The 24,073-nt window shown below is 37.8% G+C and overlaps 1 protein-coding gene across 9 annotated transcripts in view; it reads right to left on the minus strand.

Moving 5' to 3' along the window:
- Positions 1-24,073, minus strand: part of LOC105490240 (ring finger protein 17) — a 114,326-nt gene that overhangs the window by 24,989 nt on the left and 65,264 nt on the right. For all 9 annotated transcript variants that reach the window (XM_011755664.2, XM_011755665.2, XM_011755663.2 and 6 more), the window contains 9 exons: positions 23,518-23,633; positions 22,141-22,261; positions 13,687-13,807; positions 11,882-12,109; positions 11,063-11,213; positions 10,788-10,906; positions 5,398-5,500; positions 4,267-4,382; positions 1,698-1,987 (listed from right to left, as the gene is read on the minus strand). In XM_011755664.2, the coding sequence (XP_011753966.2) occupies positions 1,698-1,987; positions 4,267-4,382; positions 5,398-5,500; positions 10,788-10,906; positions 11,063-11,213; positions 11,882-12,109; positions 13,687-13,807; positions 22,141-22,261; positions 23,518-23,633 (1,365 nt within the window). The remainder of the gene's footprint in view (positions 1-1,697; positions 1,988-4,266; positions 4,383-5,397; positions 5,501-10,787; positions 10,907-11,062; positions 11,214-11,881; positions 12,110-13,686; positions 13,808-22,140; positions 22,262-23,517; positions 23,634-24,073) is intronic.

Below are 24,073 nucleotides of genomic sequence, written 5' to 3' on the forward strand. Positions count from 1 at the left end.
GAAGGAAATATTTATTAAAGCCATAGTGAGAGACAATTTCACATCCACTAGGATTGGTAGAACTTCATCTGACCTTACTAAGTGTTAGCAAGGATGTGGGGTAATCAGACTCTTCATGCACTGGCGGTGATGAGTGTAAACTGTTACAAACAACTTTGAAAAACAATTTGACATTACCTAGAAATGATCCACCATTTTTTTAAAATGGAGTCTCACTCACTCTATTGCCTAGGCTGGAAAGCAGTGGCATGATCTGGGCTCACTGCAACCTCTGCCTTCCGGGTTCAAGTGATTCTCCTGCCTCAGCCTCCTGAGTAGCTGGGATTACAGGTGTGTGCCACCACGCCCAGCTAATTTTTGTATTTTTAGTAGAGATGGGGTTTCATCATGTTGGCCAGGCTGGTCTCAAACTCCTGACCTCGTGATCCACCCACCTTGGCCTCCCAAAGTGCTGGGATGACAGACATGAGCCACCGTGCCAGGCCAATGATCAACAATTCTGTTCACTAGATTATGTGCCCGAGAAAAATTTTGCCTCTGTGTAACAAGACACAGGTACAAGAATGTTCACAGTAGGATTTTTTGTAATCACAGAAAATCTAGAAACATACGTGTCCATCAATAGAACAGATACTGAGATATAATCATTCATGGAAATGCTGTTAATTCATTTAAAAAAGGAATTAATTCATTAAAAAATGAATGAAATATAGTGAGATGCACCAAGGTGGACAAATCTCAAACAATTTGATGAAAAGTCACAAAAGAATATGTACATTTTGGTTCTGGTTACACAAAGTTTGAAAGATGGAAAACCTAAAAAATTTGTTTAGTGATGCACACAGGAAATAACAATTAGCAAATTCAGATAAGTGGCTATATCGTGGGTGGCAAAACAGGAGACATGACCAAGTGGGGCCACACAAGTCTGCTTAGGTTCTGGTGATGCTGCTTCTTATCATGGGCAATGTGTATATGGCTACTCATCTTAATGTTGTTATTTAAATAATACATTTTATACTCTTTCACATTAATAACATTTTATAGTAACTTTAAAAAATTCATTTGAACTCTTTTAGTCATTTTTAATGTGATCAGCACATTGACCCACTGTGGGCATCATCCTTTGGGATCCCATCTCCATGTGAGGAATTCCTACTACATTTCCCACTGTGAGTAAAAGGGCCTGGACCTTTATTTCCTTTTTCTTTAACTTCGTGTAGTTATCAAAGTTGCTCAAGGTTCTACAGTTATGAAGCAACTCTAGAGTGATTGCCTTCTTTGGCACATGCTTACCTCCCAGTGTGTGATTTCACTTTGTTTTGGAGCTTGGTATGTTCTTTACTTTCACGCCAACTCAGTAAATGTTAATTTTTAAAAAATTGGCATCTGATCTGACTTATTTGGGAGAGTTGTTCAATCTGCCATAATAGTGGGAAATGAAAATTCCAAATTCCTTTCTTCTTATACTGAGAATAGCACTCACATAATTATAATTAAACAACACTGCTATGTTAGAATAATGAAAAACTGCACTAAATGATTTTTATGTGTTAAAAGCACTTTGCATGCATTGTGTGAAATCACTTAGTTCTCCTAACAACCTTGTGAAAATAACGTTCAAAGAGGCTGCCCACAGTATTTCAATCCCTGTCATTCTTAGAGAACTAGAGCCTACATAACATACAAAGTCTCACCTGATAGTTTAGGTACCACAAATATAGTTCCATCATCACCAACACAGCTGACTGTTGCCTCAAATACTTTCATGTTAGGAATAGCTGGTGGTTTATACCCTCTAGCGGTTCTTGGTTCTAGAATTTCCTCCTGAAATTCAGATACTTTCTGTTCACTGATTATGTCAGCAGTTTTCTTGTCAGGGTCAAAGTTAGTTTTAATACAGTTAGTAACTACTGAATCTTCTTGTTCCAGGGGGACTTCCAGAGACTTCTCAGATAATGAATGGCTGTTATCTAATTTATTAATTCTGTAACATCCAAAAAAGAACACATCTAAACATGAGCAAATATAAAATTCTGGGTAAAACAACATAAAAAGAATCCTTCAGATATACATGAAATTGAAAGAAAATATTTGCTCTAATTTGTTACATAAAAACTAGCATAACTTAAGTTAAAATTAAAACTACTTTAAATTATGAGACTGATGAGAAAAAGCAATAAAAATTTAAGTAAATGTTTTAAATTTCTATATTTACAGACTATGCTCTCTTAAAATTTCGTGTGTATATCTCAAGTATTGTACAATGAATTCAATATTACTAGAAGATACAACACCTTTAAGATGATTTCAATTTATCAATTTAGTCCACACATAGAACAGACATCTGGTAAGCTATTAGCATCCATAAATACAAAGAAAACATGAGTCTCTTAAAAAACAATAAAGTACTATTCATGTATTAGGTGTTAGTGGTAATATGCTATATTTACTCAGTTTTTCTACTTTATATTATTCTCTTCCAATTAAAAAAAAATAGGTACCCCTATTGCACAAAAAAATAAAACCTTAGAAGGAAATATTAATATTGACTGTGTTTTAGGGGAATTATGGCAAGTTTCTATTTCTTCTCATCTCCTGTACTTTTAGAAGGAAATAAAGGCCGGGCATGGTGGCTTGCGCCTATAATCCCAGCACTTTGGGAGGCTGAGGCGGGAAGACCACCTGAGGTCAGGAGTTCGAGACCAGCCTGGCCAACATGGTGAAACCCTGTCTTTACTACAAATACAAAAATTAGCCGGGCATGGTGGCACATGCCTGTAATCCCAGCTACTTGGGAGGCTGAGGTGTGAGAATCGCTTGAACCCAGGAGGCAGAGGTTGCAGTGAGCTGACATCACAGCACTGCACTCAGGCCTTGGCAATAGAGCGAGACTCTGTCTCAATCAACCAATCAATCAATAAAGGGAAACAAAGTATTGACGAAACAGCCACATAATTCCTCAAATACCCTGCCAGTCCCCCAACCCACCGCCGCCTTAAGATAGCTAGTAGTTTTAGTCTACAAAAACAGTAAAGAATGTAACAACTGGTAGCAGACAATGTCAGCAGTATTAACTTGCCTAGCATTTTCCATTCTAACATTTCTTCTATCAAGGAATTGCTTTGGCCTAAAGTCAAAGCAATTAGTTGTATGCCAAAGCCTGGGCAACCCAGGCCGCATCTCCCATATCTAGCCTCATGTCCCACTTTCTTTCTGACTTCAAATTCTCTTTCCATTTCATCAGGACTGGGGTCCTTGTTCTGAATAAGGTAAGATATAAGTTAAGGCAAACACATCTATGGTGATCTGGCCACGTATGGTACAAAGTGGCTACTTGGGACTTGTGTCTCCAATTCCAACATACCTCTATGTCTCTGGAAAGAGAGAGAATAGAGGCTTGGCGTGGTGGCTCATGCCTGTAATCCCAGCACTTTGGGAGGCTGAGGTGGGTGGATCACGAGGTCAGGAGATCAAGACCATCCTGGCTAACACAGTGAAACCCTGTCTCTACTAAAAATACAAAAAATCAGCCAGGCGTGGTGGCGAGCACCTGTAGACCCAGCTATTTGGGAGGCTGAGGCAGGAGAATGGTGTGAACCCAGGAGGCAGAGCTTGCAGTGAGCCGAAATCACGCCACTGCACTCTAACCTGGGCAACAGAGCAAGACTCTGTCTCAAAAAAAGAAAAAAAGGAAAGAAAGAAAGAGAGAGACAAGATTAAGCTAGGGTCACAACCATATCCTGATCCTGTCCCTGGACCAAAGGTGCTTAAACTCCAAACACAGAACCGGAAAGGATCTTTAAATATAAATACTGTTCAATTACTTATTTGTTACTCATCCCGTTTCATATAAATACATTTACATTTCATACAAATACATCCAGTAGGTATATACCTACCAGAATTTCTAAAATAAAGCCTACACATTTATGTTTAAGCAAAGGATACCAAAGGGCTCAGATCTGGTATCCACTACATTGTTCTTTTTCTTTGGTTTACACTGTAAATGTCAAAGGTGAGGGGAAATAATAAAAGTATGTCAGTAAAGGGGCTTAAGTGTGCAAGAACTGATGTGCCTGAATAATGAAATGAGCAATACTGAAGGAATCTATTTCTGAGCTGGCTCCTCAGGGTCAGTTTATAAATCCTTAAGAGCAAACAAGATGCAATTCAGACTTGAAAGCACAAGTAAGGAGATTTGCACATGCAACTCAAAGGCATCCATCACAAACTGATGTCAAAATTTTTTTAAAAAGTCTATACCTCCTTTCTCTCAAAGCCAAACCCTTTTTAATCAAATATTTAGAAACATCGACACGCTCTCCTTTTTCATCTCTGCAGAAAATTTTCACAGGTAATGGCCATGTTGTGTTGTTTTCCTGCAGTGATTTAAGAGCAGAGTAAATACGAAACACCAAATTGAAATCTTCATATAAACAATGTACATTTCACAGGCATTTCTTCTACATTTATTTAAGCAAGAAATATTCCCAACTGAGTAATTTTGATATCCAAACACATCAAAAAATAGCACTGGGCCGAGTGCAGTGGCTCATGCCTGTAATCCCAGCACTTCGAGAGGCCAAGGCAGGCGGATCAGTTGAGGTCGGGAGTTTGAGACCAGCCTGACCAACATGGAGAAACCCCGTCTTTACAGAAAATATGGAATTACCCAGGCGTGGTGACACATGCCTGTAGTCTCAGCTACTCAGGAAGCTGAGGCAGGAGAATCCCCTGAACCCGGGAGGCGGAGATTGCGGTGAGCCGAGATTGCGCCATTGCACTCCAGCCTGGGCCACAAGAGTGAAACTCCATCTCAAAAAAAGCAAACAGCATGGAAGAGAGTGGCACAGAGAGTTATTCTGTGAAACGCATCAGGAAGACCTCAATGTCAAGGTGAAATTAAAGAAAAAACATCAAACTGGAAACTTTTTTCCAGTCACAGAATGGGGAGTTGGGAAGTGAGGAACACAACATCAGTTAATAAGTTTCTTTATTCTCTTGTATTCTCTGTAAATTAGAGAATCAAAATATATTTTCCAAGGTGTGCCTTTTTTCTCCTACAAAAAGCGAAAGAACTACAAAACATATATTCTGCTTCATACGGAAAAAGGTATAAAACTGGAGAAAGCACATAAATAGTAAAAATAAAATGAATTAAAGAAAATTCTACTCATTAACGTAATAAAACATTTAAATTAGAAAAAAGAAAGCAAAGAATATTGTTGAAGTGGTCTGAAAAGATATATGCCTCTTATACTTTGAAATAAAAGCAACAAAATTTGTAACAAAATCCAAATAGTTGGCTGCTATTTTCTCTACAAGAAAGAAAACAAATGGAATTGATGGAAACACTAATGAGATCATCAGCACGTATCTCTTGTAACTTGTTACCTCACTATCCACCTGTAAGATTATAGTTGCTACAGCTCCAGTCAGGTACAATGAAAGACAGTCACAAGCTGTTGCTGTCCACTTGTCACTCCCACCAGCTGGTCTACAACAGAAAACAGTGGCAACTTGTTTTATAAAAATAGCATACAATAGTGAAATATACAAAAAAACACTATATTTACACATATATACACTCATAGCTTGAGCCAACTATATGTAGTAAAAAAACAATTTAAACATGGATTCACATTATTTTTACAATTTTCCCCTCATTTTCATAGCCTTTTTTCATCCCTCTATTTTACTGAGGGCCCATATTACATGTTAACTTATTTATGTGTATCTTTTCTGCAGCTACATTGAGGACCTGTAAAAAACAGGTGTATTTTAAATACTTTTTAAGTCATTATATACATTTCATACATGTCAACTAGACTGTAAACTCCAAGAGAACAGGAGTGATGATGTATTATGTGCATCATCATATTCCCTAATGACTAGCATAGTGCCTGGCACATAGGAGCCATTCCAGAAATATTTAATAGAAAGAAAAAAGTCTCTTTGTAATGATGATCCCACTGCCCATTTTTGGAAGTTCTTTGGATTTCAAATCTAACTTGAATTGCTACCCATAAATATCAGAAATACCAGAAATTTTAATTACTGATTGAACAAAATTTTTTACATTATCTGATAGATGTGGTAATAGTTTTAAATGACCAAAATTTAGCAGTATCATAGCCTAAGCTTTCAGCAAATACTGTCAAGACAGTAATGCACAGTTTTAAAAAATGCTCAAAAAATATTTGACAGATAAATGAAATGCAGAGTATCCGATTTCATCATCCATTTTAGTCTGCAGAGTTGGAACTGATTGCAGAGGTGTCCAATCTTTTGGCTTCCCTGGGCCACACTGGAAGAATTGTTTTGGGCCACACATAAAATTCACTAATATAGCTGATGAGCTAAAAAAAAAAAAAAAAAAAAAAAATCAAAAAAATTTCATACTGTTTAAGAAAGTGTACAAATGTGTGTTGGGCTGCATTCAAAGCTGTCCTGGGCTGCATGTGGCCCGTGGGCTGTAGGCTGGACAAGCTTTTGCCTTAGATATCTCGAACCAGCAAATCTATCCCCACGAATAAGGAATTAGTAACACAGAAGAGATTACAGATAACATACTGCAGGCACTACAGGCTCTCCTATGGTTTCTAGTTCCAGAGTTTCATTGAGCTAACCCATTAACTGAATAAACAATTAATTCTGGTCAATTTTTTTTTTTTTTTTTTTTAAAGAAACAAGACCTCACTATGTTGCCCAGGCTGGCCTTAAACTCATAGGCTCAACAGATCCTCCCATCTTGGTCTCCTGAGTAGCTGGGGCTAAAGATGTATGCCACCACACTCAGCTTTGCCTGGTCAGTCTCTTCACAGTAACATGGCTTATATGAGTGAACTAACCAAATCAACTGGGCATGTAACTTGGCCACAAAGATTTCGTGAACGTGCTATACTACTTATTGTAAAGCCCAGGGAGAGTTCTTATGCGCTAAGAAGCTTAAATTGTTAGGAACTCTTGGAACCAGTTATGGTTTATTTATTATGATGGTATATAAGTATAAATCAATGTAACATCAAGGTTGTCCATTGATCTATTGTGGATATAAATAATAATTTAACATTTAAAAAATGTATGAATACAGAATTGCAGTTAGGGAAGATGAAAAAGTTCTTAAGATGAAATGGTGGTAAATGCTATACATCAATGTGATTTTTTTTGTTTTGTTATTTATTTTTTTTGAGACAGTCTGTCGCCCAGGCTGGAGTACAGTGGCACAATCTAGGCTCACTGCAACTTCTGCCTCCTGGGTTCAAACAATTCTCCCTACCTCAGCCTCCCGAGTAGCTGGGATGACAGGTGCCCACCACCACGCCCAGCTAATTTTTACATTTTTAGTAGAGAGGAGGTTTCATCATGTTGGCCAAGCTGGTCTTGAACTCCTGACCTCAAATGATCTGCCTGCCTCAGCCTCCCAAGTGCTGGGTTTACAGCCATGAGCCACCGCACCCAGCCGTGAATGTTCTTAATGTCATAGAACTGTACACTTAGGAATGGTAAAAGGGTGAACTGAGTGTAATATCTATTTTATCACCCTAAGAACAATCTATTTAAAGGGATTTCTTAAAATGACAGGAAAACAGAGCGGTTAGAGTTCCGCTTCTGGGCTCAGACCTTGTTTATAACCCAACTCAACAGTCAGCAGATGATTTTATCTGGATAATAAAATGCTTAACCTCTTGAAGATTCAATTTCCTTATCTATAAATAGTATCTATATCTTTAAGATTTGTTGTCAGGATTAAGTGAAATAGTGTATTTAAGACCATTAACGCAGGTCCCAGAAGTTCTTAAAGGTTAGCTATTATTAGGCTTTTAAAATGACAATGGTGTTCCATTCCAGTCCATAAGATACCATTTGAAGTATGTACAGAAACACATTCTCTGTATTGTTAGGCACAATTAAGGGACTGATATAATTCTGTTCAATTATTCTGATTGAACTATTTAATGTCAAAGTGAAAACTAAGATAGGATTTATATAGTATATGAGCTGAGATTTCCATTCCAGGGCACTGGAAAGATTTACAGTGTCCCATTGTCACCATCAGTGATCACAGACAATAGAAGAGGTGCCTGTAAGATTACAGAAATGGGTCATTAAGAAGAAGGTATCCTATTAGAACAAGGATCTCTAAGGAATAAAACAAATTAAAAAAAAGCTACCCTATTATAATATCAATTTTTAGGCCGGGCATGGTGATTCACGTCATAATCCCAGCACTTTGGGAGGCCGAGGCAGGTGGATCACTTGAGGTCAGTAATTTGAGACCAGCCTGGCCAACATGGTGAAACCCCATCTCTACTAAAATTATAAAAATTAGCCAGGCATGGTGGCGCACGCCTGTAATTCCAGCTACTCAGGAGGCTGAGGTGTGAGAATCGCTCGAATCTGGGAGACAGAAGTTGCAGTGAGCCAAGATGACGCCACTGCACTCCAGCCTGGGCAACAGAGGGAGACTCTGTCTCAAAAAGTAAATAAATAAATACATAAACAAACAAACAAAATAAAAAGATCAGGTTTCAAAACAGATAAATCAAACCAATGCTAGATTTATATAAATAACTTTGGATAAGGTACTTAATTTCTCATCATGAAGTTTCTTCAATTGTAATATGGAGATGATAATAGTTCCACGTCGGTACTATTGTGAGAACTAAACTAACACACGTAAAGCACATCATACAATGCCTATCCTAGTAGACAATAAATGTTAAGGCATATTGTATAGTGTATCTGGAGTTCTCTCATGAGATCCTTGCAGATAAGATATAAGTAAGCTAGATAAACCAGTATTTTAATTTCTTAAAGGTTCATTAAAGTTTTTATAATAATGTTGAAAGGGTCTTTGGGATCTTTTGGCTTTATTGGTAAACAGATTTTTAATATTCCTATTTATAATCCATGTCTGAAAAGCCTGCACATATATGTATATCTAAGTGTGTGTATGTGTATATGTCTTTTAGCCAAATAACACGCAATTGGCTTCAAGTCAGTGATCAAATTTGAGACAATCTAAAACAAGCTTGTCCAGCCTGCACGTGGCCCAGGACAGCTTTGAATGCAGCCCAACACAAATTCATAAACTTTTTAAAAACATTATGACATTTTTTCGCAATTTTTTTTTAGCTCATCAGCTATTATTACTGTCAGTGTATTTTATGTGTGGCCCAAGACAATAATTCTTCTTCCAACGTGGCCCAGAGAAACCAAAAGATTGGACACCCTGGTCTAGAACTACAAGCTACCCCAAGTGATTTGGGTAACTATGGTATCAAAGCAATAGCAAACAATCTGCCAGTAGATTTAATGATAGAGCTGTTTCCAATATGTACAATTTTATCTAGTATTCTATCGTGAATAGCAGCCAGGATTTATTTAACAAAAGTTAACAACTGTTCTGAACCTCTGGGGGAAGGCCAGTTATTTTTGGTAATATTATTACCTTAGAGGCTAGATATCCAATTTTTGCCAATAAAAGAAACTCAAATTTTTATGTGAAATTTACTAGTTTTTTAAACAGTTAATATGTCAAAGTTCAAAAAACATTCTGCAGGCCAAGTGCATATTAGTTGGAGTTAGCTCATAAACTGTAGACTACAACTCTGACAGAGGTACGCTTTCAAATTTACAGATAATACAACATTAGACGGGGCAGCCTAGACATGGAATAACAAAATCAAATATCTGAGCTTCAAAACCAATTAGAAGAAATGTGGCAGGAATAACTGTAAAATTCTGTATTTAGGTTAAAAAACAGGTTAAAAAACCACTGTGTCAGGCTGGAATGTAGTAGCACAATCATAGCCCACTGCAGCCTTGAACTCTGGCCTCAAGTGATCTTCCTGCCTTGGTGTTCCAAAGTGCTGGGATTACAGGTGTGAGCCACCTCACCTGGCCTTTCCCCTCCTTTCTTCTAGATTGTTTCTTTCCTTTGCTTCACTGCTTATCTTGCTCAAATTGAACTCTATTACCAGCAATTTCTTCTCAGTGTGGGGTCATGGAAAGGAGTTTCAGTTTACTTTTAAGAGGTTATGTGGCTAAAAAGACTCCAGTATCATGGGATAGAAAGGTCTGCACATTTACAGACCTCTTTCTTGCATTCAGATAAGAACTGCGTCCTGCCTTATCCATTAGTTTTGGCTGCTGTTCTCAGATCGGCCTGCATGCACTAGTGAAATACCATTGCCGATTCCTATTCTCAGAGCTGTTGGAATCCTAGTCTGCCTTGCTTCCAAATCCTCCCATGCAAATGTTGATACTGTAAAGGTCCTGGTTCATGGTGTACCCCACCTGCTAATATTTGAGGGCTCACAGAAGTAACTTGTCATCTGATTTTGCTGTAGATATTGACTCTGTAGTCTTCTGTTTCACTATCCAAGTTGCTGTTTTTATAGTGGGATTCCAGCAGACTAAAACTGTTCTGTCATTTTCCCAGAATCCTTTACAAATTGACTTTTTGGTAATTTACATATTTTTAGCTTTCTATGCAATTTTAAACTTATACAATTTATTTTTGTGTTTGTTGTTCCTCAAAGTAAAATTTTTTAATATTCAACAGTTTGATTTCTATCTCGATACTTTCACACTCACCAATCTCTATTTCTTAATGCCACTAAATTTATGTGCTCCCAACTTTTCTCTTCCCCTCTTAAAGTCCAAAATTAACTAGATTTTAGGAAAATTCCAGAATATCTTAGCAAAATTAAAACTGACAAGAACCTATCTAAAAATAATATTTAAAATAATGAGAAAATTACTGAGCTAAAAACTACCTTATGTCTACCAGAGAACATTCCAAAGAGAGTCTTCCCATTGTCTTTAGATTTTCTTGAAGTTTTCTTAAACAGTCAACATTCACTACTAGTTCAACACCCACGTCATACAGCAAGACCTAAGAAAATAATAACTTTTTAAGTCTACAGACAAACAACACTTGGAAATATTTTTTTGGCAAACTGAAACACTCAATGAAAACTGTTTTAACTCTGGGGGAAAAAATAAAAAATGCATTCACCTTCACAATCATACTTTTAACTCTGCAATTTACCTCTACCAATGTGTCTGTAACCATTCTGATGATCTGGCCTCTTCGCCACTGATTTTTATCTTGGATCTTAACAGCACAGTGCATATCATTTTCCCATTTAACAGGTTCCCATTTTGAGTTTTCATAGGCAGCTATCATCTTTTCTTCTAAACTACAGAGATAAAAAATATTTAACTTTCCAAACCTTTTCGTATATAATTCTCTGGCTACATGTTTTCTACTATCCCCACTTGCTCATTCCACTCCAGCCAAGCTGGACACCTTGCTTTTCCTTGAATGTACAAGTGTATTTCTTCCTCAGGTTTTTGAACTAGCTTTTCCTTCTGCCCGAGAGAAACTTCCCTCAGACACTCATGTGGCTTACCTCCCTCCCTCCTTCTTTGAGGCCCGTTTCAAATGTCGCTGTCTCTGAGGTCTTCTTTCACCATCCTAAAAGTGCCTTCCTCCCAAAATATTTCATTTTTTCTATTTCCCTTATCACCATCTGCCACACTAAAAATTTTATTTGTTCACTCTCTCTCCCTCTACTAGAGTTGAAGTTACATGACAACAAAGATTTGTCTATGTTTTATACCAGGGTATCCCTAACACTTACAATACTGGTTGTCATGAAGTAGGTCCTCAGTATTTGTAGAATGAATAAATTCTAATACAGGGGAAACAGCCAACAGATATCCTATTTTCATACTTCTAACTAGCTGAGAGACAACTTAAAATAATTTTGCTTGTAAAATCTATATTTATGACTTCTAGATATTTGAAACAGTATAAAGGATAAAATCATTTGCAATATTTTCCTTATATATAATATATATATACCTATTAAGTAAGTTTTCAGTTAACAACCACTGAACATAAATCTTCTCAGGAGATATTACATTACAGATATGCACAGGCAATTCCTTATTATAAAGTGACTGAAAATTCTCATTAGGGAGAGATTTTGCAGACACAGGGTTTAAATTGTGTACTTCATTTGAAATAATTTCTTCTGGAGAAGGATCCCAAACTTCGATATGCTTTTGAGAATTATCTTTCAGGATGTACCTGAAAAACAACAAAAGTTAATGAAAAGAATTGTATGCAAAATATTTGTTTGCATTTGCTCAGGTCTGTATCTCGACTGTGATGATGCTTACATGACTATTTTTGTCAAAATTCATTTAACTGTGGACCTAAAACGGGTGACTTTTTACTGTACATAAGTTATACTTCAATAACCCTGACTTTAAAAAGAAAGGAGAAGATTCAGTCCAAAAAAAAAATTTTTTTTTTAAATGGAGTCTCACTCTGTCACCCAGGCTGAAGTGCAGTGAGATGATCTTGGCTCACTGCAGCCTCCACCTCCCGGGTTCAAGCAGTTCTCCTGCCTCAGCCTCCCAAGTAGCTGGGATTATAGGCACCCGCCACCATGCCCCATTAATTTTTTGTATTTTTAGTAGAGGCAGAGTTTCACCATATTGGCCAGGATGGTCTCAAACTCCTGACCTCATGATCTGCCTGCCTCAGCCTCCCAAAGTGATGGGATTTCAGGCGTGAGCCACTGTGCCCAGCCCAGACCAACATTGATTTGAATGTTTATTCTCATTTCTTTTCTGCTCTCATTTGAGACCTATAGTGGAAAAGCTCCTGATTCTAGCTCCTCCAGCATGAGAGTGAGCAGGAAAGCATGGCCACAGATCATTAACACTAGTATGAGTCACGACAGGCCTCTATGGGGTGTCACTACTTCTTTGGCTTATGCTGACAGGCATCACGTGTGGGTGCTATCTGAATACTGGCTTTCTTTTTTCTTTTTAAGACAGAGTCTCGCTCTGTCACCCAGGCTGGAGTGCAGTGGCACAATCTCAGCTCACTGCAACCTCCGCCTCCCGGGTTCAAGTGATTTTTCTGCCTCAGCCTCCCAAGTAGCTGGGACTATAGGTGCACGCCACCATGCCCAGCTAATCTTTGTATTTTCAGTAGAGACGGTTACAACATATTGGACAGGTTGGTCTCAAACTCTTCTTAAGTGATCCGCCCACCTCAGCCTCCTCCAGGGCCACTCCCACTACACAAGTCCCTACTGTGGAAGAATTCTTTGTCTTGACCTCAAAACCCTCCCACCTGTCCTTGCTACCACTCTACTCTTCTGCTTCTGGGGTCACCCTAACCACGAGCCTGTCTGGGGTAAGTATTAGCACAATGGCCCAAGCCTGGTTATCATTCCAAGTATCCACTTGAATCCCGGAAAATTAACATTTCTACAAATGGAAATGTAAGCTACTCTACCACTACGCTTATTCTCCATCCTGCCATTTCTCTTCCGAATTCCTTTCTCAATCAGTCACAAGGGGCTTCCTAAGCAGAAATAAGACACCAGTCTCCTTTCCTTAGAAGCATTCTCAAGGAGCCTTTCTCTTGGTTTCTGAGTTTCTTAGTAATGGAGGGAAAAGTCACTCTAGTCCTCATTAGATTAATGACTTCAATTATTTTCTATTTTTTCTGGTCCAGGACAGGGAAAATTCCCAGGTCTACAGTCTAAGCACATCTCCAATGGGGAACGATATGCCAGTTTCCCTTCTTGCAATTACAATGTTACATATGAACATGAACTAACAATGAAAGTTTACATATCTACTTACCCTATTTCATAAGATGCTAGGCCCTCTTTGACTAGCTGGTCATTAATACTGGTAGTTGTCATTTCAGGAACACCAAGAGAATCAAAAAGCTCAACTAAGAGCACATTATCTTCCAGAATTTCTGTGAAACCATTAAGAAAATTTGGGGAAAGAAAGATGTCACAAAATATACAAAATGAGGCTTTTTTTTTTTTTTTTTGGAGACAGAGTCTTAGTCTGTCGCCCAGGCTGGAGTGCAGTGGTGCAATCTCGGCTCACTGCAACCTCGGCCTCCTGGATTCAAGTGATTCTCCTATCTCAGCCTCCCGAGTTGCTGGGACTACAGACATGCGCCACCACGCCCAGCTCATTTTTTTTTGTATTTTTAGTAGAGACGGGGTTTCACCATGTTGGCCAGGCTGGTCTCGAACTCCTGACCTCAAATGATCTACCCACCTTGGCCTCCCAAAGTGCTGGGATTACAGGCCTGAGCCACTGCACCCGGCCTAAATGAGGCAATTTTTTAAAAATTGGAAACTTAATTTCTTTCATTTGCATACATGACATTTCTTGTAGAATAACGTCATAGTGGCTAGGAGTTAAAGTAGCATTTTGCAGATATAAATGAATTGTCAGTGTTATCTGTAACATATACAAATTAGTGAACATTTTATTTTAGGTTACTGTGTGCCATTATATAAAGAAATCAGTTCAAAGCTTTTAGATTCAGAAAAATATAAATATATTCATTTGAAGAAGTGTTCTGTTGTATTCTTAATTGTTTTATGGAACTCAACCAAGTTCCAGGAGGACCAAGGTGAATGAAAGTTAACTCAGGCCAGTGATCATCTGCAAAGGTTTACAGCTTTTATAAAAATGGCGCAAAGTTTAAAACAACAAAAACTCAATCTAGAGCCCTCAATTAACTAGAACTTTTTGCTGTCCCTGTGTTTTTTAGGACAAACTATCTAACTTTTAATTCTTTTTGTTTATCAGATCTATTTCTTAAACTAGACTGGGAGTTAAATGAGTGTAAGGCTTGCGTCTCATGTGTGTTTACTTATTTATGGTACACTGCACAGGGACATTGGTCAATAAGTATCTGAAATATGATAGAAATTTCTTTAGAAAACATATTTTTTTTTTTTTTTTTTTTTTTTTGAGACGGAGTCTTGCTCTGTCACTCAGGCTGGAGTGCAGTGGCCGGATCTCAGCTCACTGCAAGCTCCGCCTCCCGGGTTTACGCCATTCTCCTGCCTCAGCCTCCCGAGTAGCTGGGACTACAGGCGCCCGCCACCTCGCCCGGCTATTTTTTTGTATTTTTTAGTAGAGACGGGGTTTCACTGTGTTAGCCGGGATCGTCTCTCGATCTCCTGACCTCGTGATCCGCCCGTCTCGGCCTCCCAAAGTGCTGGGATTACAGGCTTGAGCCACCGCGCCCGGCCAATGCACTGAGATCCGTATATGCCTATACCTTTCCAGCTGGTAGCTGCTAGTCAGAATGATTCTAAATAAAAAGATAACCATTACCAACAGCAACAATCTATATTAACCAAGTTATAAGAGTTATAACAGTATACATTTAAAAGGTTTTTAAATTTTTTTTCCATTAAGTTATAGGGGTACAGGTGGTATTTGGCTAAATGAATAAGTTCTTTAGTGGTCATTTGTGAGATTCTGGTGCACCCATCACCCAAACAGTATATACTGCACCATATTTGTAGTCTTTTATCCTTCACACCCCTCCCACTTTACCCTCAAGTCCCCAAAGTCCATTCCTTTGCCTCCTCATAGCTTAGCTCCCACATATCAGTGAGAATGTATGATTATTGGTTTTCCATTCCTGAGTTATTTCACTTAAAATAACAGTCTCCAATCTCATCAAAGTCACTGCAAATGCTGTTAATTCATTCCTTTTTATGGCTGTGCAGTAGTATTCCATCATTCATATTCGTGTGTGTGTGTGTGTGTGTGTGTGTATATATATATATCACAGTTTCTTTATCCACTCATTGATTGATGGGCATTTGGGTTGGTTCCACGATTTTGCAATTGTGAATTGTGCTGCTATAAACATGCGTGTGCAAGTGTCTTTTTTGAATAATGACTTCTTTTCCTCTGGGTAGATACCTAGCAGTGGGAAGGCTGGATCAAATGGTAGTTCTACTTTTAGTTCTTTAAGGAATCTCCACACTGTTTTCCATAGCAGCTGTACTAGTTTACAATCCCACCAGCAGTGTAGAAGTGTTCCCTGTTCACCCCACCCACATATCAACTGTTTTCTGATTTTTTGATTATGGCCATTTTTGCAGGAGTGAGGGGGCATCGCATTGTAGTTTTGATTTGCATTTCCCTGATCATTAGTGATGTTGAGCATTTTTTCGTACCTTTTTGGTCATTTGTATATCTTCTTTGGAGAATTGTCTATCCATGTCCTTAGCCCACTTTTTGATGAGATTGTCTTTTTCTTACTGATTTGTTTGAGGTCATTGTAGATTTTGGATATTAGTCCTTTGTCAGATGCATAGATTGTGAAGATTTTCTCCCACTCTGTGGGTTGTCTGTTTACTCTGCTGACTATTCCTTTTGCCGTGCAAAAGCTCTTTAGTTCAATTAGGTCCCAGCTATGTATGTTTGCTTTTATTGCATTTGCTTTCGGGTTCTTGGTCATGAAATCCTTGCCTAACCCAATGTCTAGAAGGGTTTTTCCAATGGTATCTTCTAGAATTTTTATATTTCCATTCTTAGATTTCAGTCTTTAATCAGTCTTGATTTTCATAAAAGGTGAGAGATGAGGATCCAGTTTCATTCTCTTACTGAGGCTAGCCAATTATCCTAGCATCATTTGTTGAAAAGGGTGTCCTTTCCCCACTTTATGTTTTTGTTTGCCTTGTCAAAGATCAGTGGCTGTAAGTATTCGGGTTTATTTCTGGGTTCTCTATTCTGTTTCATTGGTCTATGTGCCAATTTTTGTACCAGTACCACACTGTTTTGGTGACTATGGCCTTATAGCATAGTTTGAAATCAGGTATTGTAATGCCTCCAAATTTGTTCTTTTTGCTTAGTCTTGCTTTGGTTATGTGGGCTCTTTTTTGGTTCCATATGAATTTTAGAATTGTTTTTCTAATTCTGTGAAGAATGATGGTGGTATTTTGATGGAGATTGCATTGAATTTGTAGATTGCTTTTGACAGTATGTTCATTTTCACAATATTGATTCTACCCATTAATATGGGTACCATTGGAATATGGTAGAATCAGATGGATTCTACCCATCCAATATTGATTCTACACATCCATGGGATGTATTTCCATTTGTTTGTGTCCTCTATGATTTCTTTCAGCAGTATTTTGTAGTTTTCCAGTCTTGACTTCTTGGTTCGTTATATTCCTAAGTTTTTTATTTTTTTGCAGCTATTGTAAAACGGGTTGAGTTCTTGATTTGATTCTCCGCTTGGTTGCTGTTGGGGTACAGAAGAGCTACTGATTTGTGTACATTTATTTTGTATCCGGAAACTTCGATGAATTATTTTATCTGTTCTAGGAGCTTTCTTGAGGAGTCCTTAGAGTTTTCAAGGTAAACGATCGTATCATCAGCAAACAATGACAGTTTAACTTTTTCTTTACCGATTTGGATGCCCTTTATTTCTTTCTCTTGTCTGACTGCTGTGGCTAGGACTTCCAATACTATGTTGAAGAGGAGAGGTAAGAGTGGGCATCCTTGTCTAGTTCCACTTCTCAGAGGGAATGCTTTCAAATTTTCCCCATTCAATATTACGTCGGCTGTAGGTTTGTCATAGATGGCTTTTAATACATTAAGGTATGTCCCTTGTACGCCGAATTCCTGCGAGTTTTAAGCATAAAGGGATGCTGGATTTTGTTGAATGCTTTTTCTGCAGCTATTGAGATCATGTGATTTTTGTTTTTAATTCTGTTTACATGGTGTATCACATTTATTGACTTGCATATGTTACATCCCTGCATCCCTGGTATGAAACTCACTGGATCATGGATTACTTTATTGATATGTTGTTGGATTCGGTTAGCTACTATTTTGTTAAGGATTTTAACACCTATGTTCATGAAGGATATCAGTCTATAGTTTTCTTTCTTGGTTGTGCCCTTCCCGGCTTTGGTATTAGGGTAATGCTGGCTTCATAGAATGAATTACGGAAGGTTCCTTCTTTCTCTATCTTGTGGAATAGTGTCAAAAGGATTAGTACCAATTCTTTGATTGTCTGGTAGAATTCTGCTGTGAATCCATCTGGTCCTGAACTTTTTTTTGTTGGTAATTTTTAAATTACCATTTCAATCTTGCTGCTTGGGGTTGGTCTGTTCAGGATATCTAATTCCTCCTGATTTAAGCTAGGAGGGTTGTATTTTTCCAGAATTTATCCATCTCTTCTAGGTTTTCTAGTTTAGGTGCATAAAAGTGTTCATAGTAGCCTTGAATGATCTTTTGTATTTCAGTGGTGTCCGTTGTAATATCTCCTGCTTCGTTTGTTAGTGAGGTTATTTGGATTTTCTCTCGTCTTCTTGGTTAATCTTGCTAATGGTCTATCAATTTTATTTACCTTTTCAAATAACCAGTTTTTTGTTTATCTTTTGTATTTTTGTTTGTTTCAATCAATTTCATTTAGTTCTGCTCTGACCTTAGTTATTTCTTCTGACAGGTTTAGGTTTGGTTTGTTCTTGTTTCTCTAGTCCTTGAGATGTGACCTTAGAGTGTCAGTTTATGCTCTTTCAGTCTTTTTGATGTATGTATTTAGGGCTAGGAACGTTCCTCTCAGCACCCGCCTCTGCTGTAACCCAGAGGTTTTGATAGGTTGTGTCATTATGTCATTCAGTTTGAAGAAATTTTTAATTTCCATCTTGATTTTGTTTTTGATCCAATGCTCATTCAGGAGCAGGTTAATTTCCATGTATTTGCATGGTTTCGAAGGTTCCTTTTGATTTCCAGTTTTCTTCCACTGTGGTCTGAGACAGTGCTTGATATAATTTCAATTTTCTTAAATTTATTGAGGTTATATGGTCTTAGAAATTTCCATACGCTGTTGAATAGAATGGGTATTTTATGGTTGTTAGATGAAATGTTCTGTATATATCTGTTAAGTCCATTTGTTCCAAGGTATAGTTTTAATCCATTCTTTGTTGACTGTCTTGATGACCTGTCTAATAATGTCAGTGGAATACTGAAGTCCCCTACTATTATTGTGTTGCTGTCTATCTCATTTCTTAGGTCTATTAGTAATTGTCTTATAAATTTGGAAGCTCCAGTGTTAGGTGCATATATATTTAAAAGTATGATATTTTCCTGTTGGACAAGGCCGTTTACCATTATACAATGTTCCTCCCTGTCTCCTTCAACTGCCATTGCTTTGTTTCGTCTGATATAAGAATAACTACCCTTGCTTGTTTTTGGTGTCTATTTGCATGAAATGCCTTTTCCCATCCCTTTAGTTCAAGTTTATGTGAGTCCTTATGTGTTATATGAGTCTCCTGAAGGCAGGAGATGGTTGATTGGTGAGTTCTTATCCATTCTGTGGTTCTGTGTCTCTTATGTGAGCATGAGCATTTAGATCATTCACATTCAATGTTAACATTGAAATGTGAGTACCATTGCATTCATGGTGATCTTTGTTGCCTGTGTACTTTGGTTTTTTTTGTTTTTGCCTTTTAACTTGTATTTCTGTTTTACAGGTCTGGTGTGATTTATGCTCTGAAGAGATTCAGTTTTGATGTGTTTCCAGGATTTGTTTCAAGATTTAGAGCTCCAAAATTTTAGCAGTTCTTGCAGTGGTGGCTTGGTAATGGCGAATTGTCTCAGCCTTTATTTGTCTGAAAAAGACTGTATCTTTCCTTCATATATGATGCTTAGTTTCACTGGAAAGAAAATTTTTGGCTGATAAATTGTTTTGTTTGAGGAGGTTGAAGATAGGGACCCAATCCCTTCCAGCTTGTAGGGTTTCTGCTGATAAATCTGCTGGTAATCTGATAGGTTTTCCTTTATAGGTTACCTAGTGCTTCTCACAGCTCTTCAGATCCTTAACTTTGGATAACCTGATGACAATGTGTCTAGGCAAAGATCTTTTTGTGATGAATTTCCCAGGTCTTCATGCTTCTTGTATTTGGATGTCTAGGTCTCTAGCAAGGCCTGGGAAGTTTTCCTTGATTATTCCCCCAAATATGTTTTCCAAGCTTTGCACTTCTTGCATTTGGATGTCTAGGTCTCTAGCAAGGCTGGGGAAGTTTTCCTCAATTCTTTCCCTAAATATGTTTTCCTGAGGAAGAAGAGAATTCTATGGTTTGGTCGTTTAACATAATCCCAGACTTCTTGAAGGCTTTGCTCGTATTTTCTTATTCTTTTTTCCTTGTCTCTGTTGGATTGGGTTAATTCGAAGACCTTGTTTTCAAGCTCTGAATTTCTTTCTTCTACTTGTTCCATTGCTGAGACTTTCCAGAACATTTCGCATTTCTAAAAGTGTGTCCAAAGCTTCCTGAATTTTTTATTGTTTTAAGCTATTTCCCTGAATATTTCTCCTTTCACTTCTTACATTGTTTTTTGGATTTCCTTGCATTGGGTTTCGCCTTCTCTCCTGATTAGCTTAATAACCTTCTGAATTATTTTTCAGGTAAATCAGGGACTACTTCTTGGTTTGGATCCACTGCTGCTGAACTAATGTGATTTTGAGGGGCTGTTGAAGAGCCTTGTCATATTACCAGGGTTGGTTTTCTGGTTCTTTCTCATTTGGATAGGTTCTCTCAGAGGGAAAGTCTAAGGCTGAAGATTGTTGTTCAGATTTTTTTGTCTCACAGGGTGTTCCCTTGATGCAGTACTCTTCCCCTTTTCCTATGGATGTGGCTTCCTGTGAGCTGAACTACAGGGATTGTTGTCTCTTTCTAGATCTAGCCACCCAGAGAGTCTACCTGGTCCTGGACTGGTACTGGGGGTTGTCTGCACAGAGTCCTGTGATGTGAACCACCTATGGGTCTCTCAGGTTAAAGTTACTTCAAAATCAGTAGGGACTGTTCAAGGACTAATTCATTTGTTCATTTCAGAGAAGCTAGATAGAAAACTTCTATAGCCTAAGATACAGTCTGTATAATCACATTCCTCTTAAATGACACTATTTCTTTAGAACAATTTCTTGCTCTGAAGTAAATAAATTATCAGAGATATACTATCATTTCTAGGTTATGACTTTCTAAACTCCAGTTTCCTCACAGTGAATAGTCCAATAGTCTTACGATAAAAGAAAGACATGAATACAGTAAAAACTACCCCTGAAAGTCCTACACATCTATGCTAAGTAAACATGGTCTCATACATCCTGCACTACTACTCATTAAGCCCAACCCAGCCAGTGTGTGTTACAGCTTTGGAACTGATCAAAATATCAGATGAAAAACAGATTCCTGGTCAGGCAGAGTGGCTCACACCTGTAATCCCAGCACTTTGGGAGGCCAAGAAGGGAGGATTGCTTGAGCCCACAAGTTCGAGACTGGCCTGAGCAACGAAGTAAGATCTCATCTCTACAAAAAATATTTAAAACTTAGCTGGCCATAGTGGCGTGTGCCTGTGGTCCCAGCTACATGGGAGGCTAAGGCAGGAGGATCACTTGAGCCCTGGAGGTTGAGGCTGCAGTGAGGCATTGTTCACATCATTGTACTCCAGCTTGGGTGACAAAATGAAACCCTGTCTCAAAAAACAAAAAAACCAAACCAGATTCCCAATCCCCCTATCTAAAACCCTTGGGGCCAGGCATGTTTCAGAATTCAAAATTCTTCTAACAAGAAAAGCTACTTGGCACCTATCCTGTATGTGTATCTAATACCCCCAGCAGAGTCTGGGGCAGCAGCCCATAAACAAACATTACCTTGAAGTAAAATATGAATATTCACTACAAACGAGATAAAGACTATATATAGCCTCATGCCAATTCAGAACCAATTTTGCTACTGAACTGTTGATTTTCACAACTTGTTATGTTAGAAAATTGTGGGCTAGTGGTCAGACTCTATTTTGGGCCCAACTGCTCCAAAAAAGGAATAACTTTTTTCAAATTATGCTGAGAACCCACAGTCGAATTCGCTTAAGCCAGCGAGGCAAAGAAAAGCTATTTGTCAATCATGTCCCACCTCCCCTCACTTTCCTGGATATTAAACGTTAGCATCCACTATGTCAAGGACACGGACAGAGTCCTAACAAAAATGCAAACAAATAAAAGAAGCTAATTCCTGGCTTTAGGGCCTTCAAGGGGCCATGTCAAGGGTGACTTGATCTTTTATGGTGATTTTTGTCCTGATGACTTTAGAGTCCACAAAAGATATAATTCCATTGTACCTAATACTCAACAAATCTTATCTCTCACCACTACTACTGATGGCACACTGAATTTATTCTAAGATTTGACAAATGTTATTCATGTTATTTAAAATCATATGTGATTACATAGCAAGTAAAAATGGAACTTACTGATAATTGAACATGTCATAAATTTATCTTGAGCCTTGTCTTCAAATTTTTCTTTAGCTTCTTTGGACCACTGCATTGTCCTTTTATATGGTTCAATGTAGGCCAACTTACATTTAATTGCCTGGGTCAGACAAAGTTTCACCATTAAGAAAAAAATTTAATTTCTACCTACTTTAGAATTCAAGTTTTAAGTGTGTACAAAACTAATCTTTACGTCTGAATTTAATACATATTAGAAATAATCAAATCATGTGTGAAGATGTCTGTAAAAGTACTTTATAAACACAAATCACTGAAAGCAGAGTGGCTGAATGAACTGTTGCACATTCACATACTGGAATAACAAGCATTCATTATAGACACTTATGATACATTAATTACTTGTAAAAGGAAGGTTACAGGATAATTTATAGTCTGATTTTATAACTGCTGAAAGCACAAAAGATGCATCTGAAAGTATAGATAACAAAAATATTGAACAATGATTCTGAGTGATTCTCCCTTTTGCTCATTTGTAATTTTTTTTTTTTTTTTTTTGAGACCGAGTCTCGCCCTGTCACCCAAGCTGGAGTGCAAAGGCGTGATCTCGGCTTACTGTAACCTCCGCCTCCCGGGTTCAAGCAATTCTCCTGCCTCAGCCTCCCAAGTAACTGGGATTACAGGCACACGCCACCACACCCGGCTAATTTTTTGTATCTTTTTAGTAGAGACGGGGTTTCATCATGTTGGCCAGGCTAGTCTCGAATTCCTGAGCTCATGATCTCCCCGCCCTCAGCCTCCCAAAGTGCTGGGATTACAGGCATGAGCCACTGTGCCCGGCCTGCTCATTTGTATTTTAAAATGTTTTTCTATAATACTACACATTTCCTAAAATGAAAAACACGGCTTAAAAACAACTCACGCAACAGACAGTATATAAATTAGAAAATAAGGCCCCTTCTCATCCTTCTTTCAGAATACTACTACTCCCCAGAGATAAACAAGGTTCAGTTTTTTACATATTCTCCCAGGCTTCTCTATTGTATACACATATATACTTAGGCATAAATGTGATCACAGTAGAAGTACTTCTGAGATAAGCATTTTTAACTTGATATATCATGAACATGACTCTTACCACAATATATGATCTCAAAATGATATATTAAAAGCTGCCAACAAGTATTTAAGACACAAATACACCGAATTAATGTTTAATATGCTTATTTGCCATGATATACATACTATTTCTTCAGTAGTAACCATAGCAACATTTATCTACAGTCCCTGTATCAGAAACTAGACAAAAATGGTAGTTAACATTTCTATGGTGACAACAGCTTCTAAAAAGACTTCCATATTTGTGCTGATATTCTGGCCCTAGAAATAATAGATTACCTTCTCTGGGGCAGTCAGAAACTCATCTTTTATTTTACGCACGTCTTTAATTGTTATTTTTGCAGTATTACCAAAGTCCACATATTTAACTTCAACTTCCTGATGTCCAGGCAATCCTTGAAAAATTATGAAATTAGAAATTACAAACTTGGAAAGGAAACAGAATTATCTAGAAAAATTTCGACTGGTTTATAGCCAACGGGATTAGAATACTTTTAGCTTCAATATACAAACTTAATACTTTTTAAAATGTAAAAAAATTTCAAATATGTGAACCTTGAAATCATCCATAATGCAGACTTGTAAGAATGAAAAACTAGTATGTTTTAAATATACAAAGGATAGCCAAAATCAGGATAACAAAATCATATGGCAGGTGGTATGACTTAAAAGTTAAGAATTAGGCTTTGAGTCAGTCTGACCAGTTTAGAACACTAGCTCCATCACTAAAATTCTATGTGACCTAAAGCAAGCTAATTAATATCTCTAAGATATTACCCTGAGCAAGTTATTTTTTCTCTCTAAGCCTCATTACTTCATCTGCAAAATGGGTATA

Source organism: Macaca nemestrina, chromosome 16 (assembly GCF_043159975.1).
Source record: "Macaca nemestrina isolate mMacNem1 chromosome 16, mMacNem.hap1, whole genome shotgun sequence".
Classification (NCBI taxonomy): domain Eukaryota; kingdom Metazoa; phylum Chordata; class Mammalia; order Primates; family Cercopithecidae; genus Macaca; species Macaca nemestrina.